General features: G+C 41.2%; 1 protein-coding gene across 1 annotated transcript in view; it reads right to left on the bottom strand.

Moving 5' to 3' along the window:
* Nucleotides 1-3,450: 3,450 nt before the first annotated feature.
* Nucleotides 3,451-10,558, bottom strand: part of plcb1l (phospholipase C beta 1-like) — a 104,645-nt gene continuing 97,537 nt past the window's right edge. The window contains exon 33 of the mRNA XM_083898286.1: nt 3,451-3,936. Coding sequence (XP_083754412.1) covers nt 3,718-3,936 — 219 coding nt within the window. The 3' untranslated portion in view covers nt 3,451-3,717. The remainder of the gene's footprint in view (nt 3,937-10,558) is intronic.

The raw sequence follows: 10,558 nt of genomic DNA, 5'->3' as shown, positions 1-10,558 counted from the left end.
GAGTCCTGGTGTGTCTCATTACAGTCCAGTTACCGGACGCCTCCTCCTCCTCATCCCCGCAACAGATGGACAAACGCAGGGTGATGATATTCCAGGGAGTTAGCAGGAGTGTCGCTGTTTATTTAACCCAGAGAATCTTATTAAAAAGCCACTCTCCTTCCGTCCTGAGCTCCCCGGGTTAATTAGCTCACTTCCTAGTCGCTGGTATGCATGGAGGCCTCTAAATGGTCACAGCGGTTGTTACGGGTGACCAGGCTTGTCTTATCTCCTGCCGCTTGTCGGGATTCCCGCCGAGGAGCTGATACTGAGAGGGGACATAGTGTTTATGAAGTTGGGAAAACACACATATGCACATATGTTGTATACAAAGCGGGGGGGGGAAATCCACGTGGACACAAGCGGCAGCATCAGCACAAATTTGCTCACGGTTGTGTTCACACCAACATGTCTGCATCCAGGTATTAGGCCTTGAGATAATGTATGTTATGAATTGGCACTATACATCCACATTGAATTGAATTAATGATCTTTGTGAGAGTAAAAGAAATCACTGGTCATGCTACAAAGCAGTTAATAGATATTACTGTGGCAGAAGAACCAGTCGGCTCAAACAAAGACATCCCCCTTCTGCAGTCTGTTACATTTATGTATAAAAAAAAATAGTGCATATTTTTGAAGCGCTAACAAACGCTGAATAACTCATTACAGTGGTGTTTAGATCTCGTGTCACCCACAGACATTCCCGCACTGCACACAGGAAGCGCTTTTCCTTTCATGTCGACAGCGAGAAGCGAGATGACTCTCAAACAGGTGGGGATTGTGACTGCAGACATAAAGAAGCGCCCACGGGAAAAGTTTCAGAGGTGAATTCTGCTGCTCAGAAAAACCCCGCTCGTTCAGCACTTTGAGGATATGCTGGTGTATACACACAAACGCTCCCTCAGTCGGGTCTGATAGTGTTGCTTGACAGAGCCTGTTTTCAGATGAACACATAATGTTACTGTTCACGCAGAATAATAACATCAACAACAACGAAAAAAGGTTGCACACTGCAGCGTTAACTTGAAACACAGTAAATCACAGGACTTTTAGGCAGCAGAAGGATGTCCATTATGTGTCCATATGGTTCATGTTTCTCACCTGCTTAGTAATATCACGGTACATTTGTTTGATTCAGAGGTTTTTGCCTCTAAGAGAGAAAGATTAAATACTCTGTTTGGTTTCAGAGCTTCTCGGTCCACTGACTTAATCACGTAAACAATCAAATTCCTGTTCCTCCCATCGTTATTTCAAAAGCACTGTTACCTAGGAGATGACAGGAAATAGGTCACTGAGGCTTTCTCCCCACTTCCTCCTGTTCCTACAGTGTGAAATACATACACTTACCTGCACACACACACACACACACACACAGATGCTTCCACATGTACATTTTTCACTAATCTCTCGTTCTGTTTATCAGCCATGATTATCTAGTCTTTGTCTGGATAAACAGTGACACGTCTAGTTCAAGACAAAACAGTGAGTTATGACAAATGATGAAAACAAACCATAATTACATGACTGAAAATAAAGCCAACAACATGATGAATGAATGACAATCGTTTTAAAATATAATACAACCACAGAAATTAAAGATTAAAAAACAACAACATTTGGTCGATAAACGACAAATTAAAAGACCCAAAACTCAACTCCAGCGAAGTACAATAATAGCCACATTTATTTTCATTACAGGCAAATTCCCTTTACACTATTTTTTTTCCCCATCAACTTCATATTTTATCCTTTATGTCATACATACATTTACATTTACAGAGTGCATACACTTTAGTTGATGAAAAAGGGAGGGTGGGTTGGGAGGAGGGTAGTTGTGGACTGTTAAATAAAGTGGTTCAAGACATAAAAGTAGGATGTCTCGCATTTCTTAAGAGACATATGTCAAATACTGCTCATCACAAGCATTACTCAGTAGTGTTACTGTACTAAAAAGTGCACACGGTCTATTCAATATCAGACAGCTTCATATAGTATTATGGCAATTTCAACAATGATGCATTTCACACATTCAACATCAAACAAGGCAAACCTATTCAAAGGCACAGGACTCTCACATCAACATGGTCTTTTTTAAAAAGTAGTTTACTTACATGTCAGATCACCTTTCTCTTTCAACTCTCTCAACTTTTTTTCCAAAAGGAAACTCTCTGTCTGGAACAGGATTCGATATAAAACGACACAACCTTGAGTTAAATGGCACTGGACATTTGGGGAGTGATGAAAACGTCCCCCGCTATGGTCGCTAAATGGACAGTTTATGTGTTTGAGACGAAATTGTTCAGTTACTTGTGAGATCATGTGAACGCTGGTGTTGTGCAGATTTGTACTGAGCGTCTGCTCATCATGTTTTAAAAATAACTGATCCACTTCCCCCCCCCTGCCGCTCCGAGCTGTAGCTACCAAGTGTGGCTGAATTGAGAATAATGCCTGTGTCTGGCATGTTTCCTGTTGTCGCGTGCACGCGCTCTGCTCACACACAATTACCTATCGCTGCACAGTGAACCTGTGAAGAGGAACGGTGCTACTATAAAAGTACAGCAGGGTCCTCTCTCTTCTATGTGAATGCCCCAGTGTGACAGTTTTAGTTCAAGCGGGCAAACGTAACTTCAGTCTGTTAACGTGAGCCAGATAAAGTAAAACGGTGTGTCATTACCAATAACTTGTCTTTTCACTTATCACGTTCAGATGCTGATGCCACAGTGGATGCATCAAGCCGCTCCAGGTGCACTTGTTTTGCAGCTTTTCTTTAAATGTCTTGGTGAAAATAGATTTACATTTTGATAATCATCTCTGCTCTAGAGCTACTGTAACATTTACAGTTGGTCAAATACATGCAGATTTCTGTACAACACACTTTCTCTCCACTTCCTCTCTGGGCAAAAACTGCCCTCAAGCAAAGCAAAAAAAACAACTTAAAAAACCAACAGAGCACTGCATAATATCGTCATGTTAAATATCGTACAAACCAAATAATGGTTAAAAATGGATGGTTCTAAAACAAAAAATAGCAGCAACACACATGCTTAGTTCTGTGAGAACAAAATTGAGAACCAGCAAGCCACCAGTGCCTCTGGGTTAAAGTTAGAGTTACATAGTTACGCTGTGAGAGCTTTCAGTGCAAATGTGGACAAGTGAATCTAAACCTTATAAAGATGGTAGCATCACAGGCTGAATGTACGCAGTGGTTTTCTTTACAATACGAGTTGACTCCACTTATTCAACACCTTGGCACCACACACCTCACTGACCACATCTACTGTCAATATCATGATAATAAAAGCAAGAATAATCATAATAATCGTAATAATAATAATAATAATGATAATAATAATAATAAAAACTACTCTCTGTGCAATAGTTCAAGTAAGTTATTTCCTGCAAATAGTTAGTGCTTTGTGACACAACCTGTGACCGTACCAAAGAAAAAGACGACAAAATACAGTTAACATACAAATACACAAAATGTACGGCTTTGTGGACAAGACTGCACTCAACGTAGAGAGGACCTCTACTCACCGACCCAGGCTCAGATTTGATCTGATCCTCCCGCTCGTTAAAATTAGTTGCCACAGTCTCGTCATTCGTCTGTAGTCACAAAGTCACAGCCACCACTCAGTGTCCCAGTGTGGAGCAAAGCGCCCGAGGGGGTTTAAACCTCTACAGGGACGTGTCGTAAACTCGGTCTGACGAGCCCTCCTCCGTGTCGTCGTCGGACTGCGACGCCTTGTGGTTGAGCTTCTCCGTCGTCGAGGAGGCGACGAGGTTGGCGCGGTCCTCGCTAAGCTTGGCCTTGCTGCTGTCCTGAACAAATTCTTGGATCTCCACAGGTAACCGGCGGAATTTGTCCTGGTACTCCTGGTCCAGATCGCTCTGTAACTGCAGAGGAAGAACGGGAAAAATCAACAGTCTTTACATGATGGAAATAAGAAAGCTAGGACACTAAACCTCTAATATGAAGTGTGGTGCACATCATACATGAGATGATAAAGGGTTATTATTAGGGTGTACATCATTCTAAAATGTCATATTTGATGACGATGCCCAGGAAAATACTAGTTACGTGGGCTTCTGGTGACTTGACACCATATTTTCCATTGCTGATGAAATAGAGTTGGTGATGTTTGTCTTGATGGTGGTCAGATTTTCTGGAAACACTTTCACAGTTATCTTGTTAAAGAACATAGTCTGTTAAAGGTACAGAAGATGGCACAGTTGGTATCAATACTGGGTTAAATGAGTATCTAATCCAGTACAAATCTTTAGTGTCCATTAGTATTTGAGTTTGTTAGAAGCCTAAAACTGGTCTATATCTTTGAAGTTCTCAGAAGAGAATAAACTGAACTGGAATGGAAGTACGACCAATCCCCCTGACAAAGTCAAATAATGATACAAACAAAACATACAGTATTTGATATTTCACATCAAGATCCAGATATTATTTCCAGAGTAAGAAAATCAAAATGTTGTTCTTAACTAGCCCTCCACACACCATATCTTTTATTCATATCTTAATTATCCTCCCAACAAAGTCTTGTAGCTGCTTCTCTCTCAAAAATAGGAACATAACAACAACAGTTTCCAAAACACTTCCCATTTGCAGCTTTAAGCATACTTTATAAAGAAACATGACACAGATGTATACAGATTTAAAAGAGACGCAGATACCCAAACCTACCAATGAAAAGCAGGATTTTAGAGAACTCAAATTTCACTAATTTAAAGGATTTTAACCTCTACTGCATCATAAAGCTGCATCGTATTTGATGAGATACGACTTACACTATTTCAAAGATTGTTTTCATAAGAATGCATTGTTCTCCATTACTTACCATTGAGATTGAAAATAAAGGCTGGAAATGACCTAAACCCTGACATTCAATCCTGAATGGATACCATGGCCTGCTGAGGTTTGACCATGATCCTCCACTGTCACCGTTTGCGACTAAACACTGCCTTCTCTCACTGAGAACTAGAAAGGAGAAGCTGTTTTCTCCGAGGCGTAGAAGCCCCCAATGATTACAGATGACAAGATTGTATTCATTTCATTTTGCGGCAATAATTGCTGTAATGCTGATTTCTCTGTTTAACTACCCCGACAGATTCCCACGGGAGAGCAGTAATTAAAAGAAAAGCTGCTAAGATGAATGGTGTCAAAGTCTCCCAGCTCAACACAGTCATGTCAGCATTGTGAGTGATCAAAGATACCTGTGAACTCTGACAGGGATTTTATTCAGCAATCCATTAGAAGCATTTTCTAATCAACTAATGACAAACCTGAACTCACATTCTACCTCAAAAGTAAACACAAACAATTGGGAAATGTATAGAGGAGAGAGGAGAAGAGGAGACGTGGAGTCATTTCTGACACATTTTCCTCAGTGTTCCCCAAACTGTAAAGATATATCACAACCTAATTCACAATATAAGTCGTGACAAGAGTAAATAACTGCACACACCTCTTGGGCGACGGGTGAAACATCTTCAACTTAACTGAAGTAAGTCATTTTGCCTACAGCTAACACTGTGATCTGGATGACTGAGAATCAATAACATTTATGACTACGATACCTGTTACAAAGCACTTTATCTTGACAAAGTGCAAATGCATTGCTATTTATAAAAGGTGTTTTATGATGGTTTCAAACCTCAGGAGCTTTTGAGTGCAGACAGGAATGTGTACATCGTATTAAAGGTCCAGTTTGTAACACTTAGGAGAGTTTATTATGCAAAACTGAATATACTACCTATACGTAAGTGTAAATTGCTTTAAAATAGAAGTGTTTGGTATTTGCAGCCTTTTATATGAACTTTAGGCTTTACTCAGACCGCCATCTTGCACCATGTTTCTACAGCAGCCTGAACAGGCTAACAGTCAGAAAGTAAGCACATACTTAGACTATGCAAACCAAGGAGTTTACTTAAACAAATTCTGAAATAAACATTAGTGAATTTAGATATTTTCTTCAATTAAAAATGTTTAACACGGTTATATAATACCACAACTAATAGTACAAGATCTTGTTTTTGTCATACTACAACTTAAATACCTTTACATGCAGGAAAACAGTAACTAAACCCCCAGACTTGTCCCTGCAGAGATTAGTAAAGAGGTCAAGGTCAATATTCCATCCGTTCTCTTTTAACATTATTTCTGTATTTTTCAATCACTACCCTACTCATGTTTCAGAGAACTGCGGTTAATAGAATAACCTAAAGTTGTCTTTCAACATTAACTACACCTCAGTTGTATTTCAGAGAACAGGGGATAGTTCCTTAACCTGAAAGTTGCTGCAGTCTTTCTTTACTTAGTAGTGTAGCTGTTAGATCCGCCTTGAAATGTCATGATGTTAGACGCATCACTCCGTCTTATCACAGACACAAAAACAAAACAAAGCTATACTGAGAAACACAGAGAGAGTCGTACTGTATGTTATTATTTAAAAGTTACACACTACAGCTTTAACTTAGAAAGACTATTTTCATCAAGATTTCTGAATCTGCACCATTCAATAAAACAGAATAACAAATGCACGGTTGTTTGTGTCATTGTGTCAGCTGTATTGTGTCTTCACTAGATTTCAAGATGATAATAACAATGCAGTTAGCATGTTTGAAAGTATGTGCCACCAAGTGAAACCACTACAATCAGTTAGAGACTCAGTTACCTAATGAACACTAAAATATGCTGTCTGTGTTTGTGTAAACCAAGGAGCCATGGACTATTTTTCCGATGTTTTGAGTGAAGCCTGCGAGAGCTGCCACCGAACAAAGCATCTCAAGGTCATTTTCTCTCTTGGATTCTCTTTTTTTTTTTCCTATTTTCTTCCTTCCATTCTCACTCTCTCTGTGGCTCTCACAGAGTGGACATCCAGCACATCATAACCAGATGGCTAAAGATGCACCACAGCTCATCTCTCTCTCTCCCTGCGTTGCACTGCGCATGACCTACTTAAGGGTGGGACAGTCTGCACACTGTGTGTGTATGTGTGTGTGTGTGGGCAGCCTGCCTTTAGCCTGCCTGCTGAGGCACAAACACCCTATGATTAAAGCTGTCATCTTCCTCCCATCTGACATTGCCCTGGCACATGTGAAGGAGGTGGGAGCAGCAGGCAGAAGAGTCTGAGAGGCACCAGGCAGTGTTCAGCCATGACATGTGTCTATCTGCATGCATCGCTGTGGGTCTGCTGTGACTGTAATCAACAGCTCAAAGTCAATCAGACGTGCGTTAGATGTTCGGGTCCCGAGAGTTTGAGCACTTTGCTTTCCACAAAATGGGACATTTGAAAAATCTCAAGTAGTATCAGAAGGGTGGAGGAAAGAGAGAAGAGGACTCTTTTAAACATTTTCCTGTGCTACGGCTTTTTGATCATCATCCCTCCATATCATTATCGTCTCTCAAGTGAAGAGAAGAAAAGTCATTACAGGACTGCAGTGAATAAAGTCAAGATTAGGAACTCCTCTTTTGAGGAGAAGTTTTGAATCGTCTTAATCTGCCTGAGCTAAATTCTGATGGAGATAAAAAGTGAGACATTGCCTGTGGTATCCAGGTATCCAAGTTTCTGTTTGGACAGCAACCAAGTTTGAGCAGCTAATCTTCTTAGGCTTCTGCTCTGATTTCCATTCATTTGGACAGCCTGAATAAAGTGTTGCCCTAACTTTAACCACAATCATAACCAGTCAGTGCCAAACCTTAACCTAATCACAACTCAAATCTTAGCCAGTAACTTGACCAGTTCCTCACAAATGAGCTTCTGCCTCATTAGGACAGGGTTTTGATCTCCATTAGGACTACTCTGCCTGACGAGGTCAGTGTTTATGTCAGTAAAAGTCCTGAAGAGGTAATAAATAGACACACATTCACATTGGCACACACACACACATTTCTGCCTTTCTTAAAATACAGCGCCCATTGACCTTCTTCACCAGCTGTCCTCATTTTGAGTGAGAAGCTATCAGGGGAAGTGGAGAAGGCCTCCGATGAGCCAAATTAATTCTTTGCTTTGAGCCATGACATAACGCCTGCTGCAGCACGGTCAAAAACGCCTTCAGTATACAGCCACGATAACTTCTTACAGTCACAATAAGTTCATCTTAACTTTATACATAGTATTCAAACCATTCCAGTGAAGCAGGTAATCTTCAGTGACCACCAATGCAGATTCACATCAGAGGTTGTGTGATGTGTAAAGGTATGCGAGGCCTGACCTTGAGAGGTACTGCATAACCATACATGGCCCAATTAGGCGTTTACCCGAGATCCCATGTCCACAAGATGAGATGGGGTCACCACCCTGTCAGCGTTAAGAGGCTTTTTGAAGAAAAAGGAGGTTTCCCCCGTGCAAGGCATGTATGTGTCATACATGAAAGAGTGTGTGTGTGAGGAAGAGAGAGCACATGACAGAGAGTGGTGAAGACAGGGAATGCCATCCCTTCATTTACATTCTTTCCACAGTAATGGTCATAATAAAAATGCACTGCAGCAGCTCGATGGAAGAAAAAAAAGAACTACACGGGTAATGAATGCAGCTGCTACTCAGAATGGTTCTGCAAGCTCTTTTTCCTTTCATCATCTGTGTGTGTGTGTGTGTGTGTGTTTGTGTGTGTGTGTGTGTGTGCTCCTTCCCGTCTTCTTTCAGATAATTAATCTGTTGAGTTTTCTTCAATTTTTCTCTTTAGGTCTGGGAAAACACGTCTGCATACCTCCACCATGCATCTACAGTACAGTAATGAGTCTTTCCCCTAAAAGGACAGGTTCACAAGTGAAGCTTAGCTGCAAAGCCGTGCTTGCCGTTATCTTTATGTCTTTACTAGTTATGCTGATTTTTATAATACATGTTAAAACACAACTATATCATTATTTCTGAGATATTTTTAGTGACATTATTTTGTGTGTAAAATGTAAGGTCTTTGTAGGTCAGCATGCAGAATTATCACAGTTGTTGCAGATATGTTGTCATACAATGTGAATATTGACTCATTTAATTACCTAACTAGCACATCCTGAGCAACCTGAGCATTCATTAGGTGATGATGCTTTCCTGGCAACCTGATAAATGTAATGGGCGGCAGCAGACAGTGGGTTTGTCAGTCTGAAGATGGGTTCCCTAATGCTGGTAAACAAAGTCGATGTTAAAAACAAAACCTGGAAATGCAAGATGATCTCCAAGCCTGAGGGGAAACTGCAGAGCTGGTGGTAAATGTGGGTTTTATCACAGAACACTATTCTTTTCTTTTACATTTGCACCTTCTGCTTGTTGTTTCAAAGGAAAGAGAGTCGCAGAGAGTTCAACTCTTTCAATTTTTTTTTTTCAGTCGAGTGGATATGAGAAATTACGCAACACACTGAGGTTGATGAATGTAAAATGTTTTTTCTCCGTTATGTTAAACGTCATAATAATATAATAATATAATCACGCTCTTCACATCCTACCATTCTCTCCCTCTCTCTCTCTCTCTCTCTCTCTCTCTCTCTCTCTCAGTGATTTAAATATTTGCTCTCTCTAAAGGCAGGAACCTCACAGTGATACTGCAGCGAGGACACGTTCCAGCAGGAGTCAATGTTCCCCTGATGGAGTGTAACCCTGGAGAGCTTCATTAGCACACGTGGGCATACATCATCATGCAGAAGCCCCAGTGTCCACGCACACATCCACCCTCCCGTCAACTGGAAGTGACATTTGTCCAATCACCGTCGAGCTCACCGCAGTGAAAAAACACCCCTATTCTGTGCCATCCCATAGAGAACAGTTAAAGCTGAGCTTCAAGTGGTTAAAATGCGTAGGCTGCTATGGGAATACGAAACTCACGTAAGACGATCCGTCATCTGTGATAAACAGCTGATTCTGAACGTACTAATGACACTAGTTCTAGTGCAAGATTAGTGTTGAAATGTAAATACGACGCAGTACATATTTGAGACACACACACACATACATGGACACTGGTGCACTAAAGCACTGAAATAGCAGCTAGGATAAAAGAGTAGAGTGGTAAACAAGTGCGCAACATTTACGCACAGTCACACATACATAATGGATTTTACTTCACTGCCACTGGTTTGCACACAATATTTCCTGTGGGTATATGTGTGTGTGTGTGTGTGTGTGTGTGTGTGTGTGTGTGTGTGTGTGTGAGGAGTGAGTGCAGTAGTAATGCAAACCCACCAGGCAGAGATGATGCAGATCAAAGTCTGTGATGAGGGAACATAGTCTAACATCATCTAACAGTGAAAGAGAGGGCGTCATATATTTGCTCTTTTGCTCTACAACTCCAGAGCTCCATGTCTCCTCCAACCTGTTTGCTCTCTCCCCCTCCCTCCCTCCACCCCTCCACCCCTCCACCATGTGTTGCTGTGTTCTACCTCCAGTATTCATTCCTGGAATCGGTCATGAGGACTCAGTTCCAAATTAACAGATTGCAGAGAGACATAAAGGATAGAAGAGGATAGAAGAGGTTGGGGGGGGGGGAGGGGAGTGGGGATCTGAGTTTCCATGGCGAC

This window comes from Microchirus variegatus, assembly GCF_963457635.1.
Source record: "Microchirus variegatus genome assembly, chromosome: 12".
Lineage (NCBI taxonomy): Eukaryota > Metazoa > Chordata > Actinopteri > Pleuronectiformes > Soleidae > Microchirus > Microchirus variegatus.
Note: the sequence above shows the minus strand (reverse complement) of the source record. Positions and strands in the feature narration are given on the sequence as shown.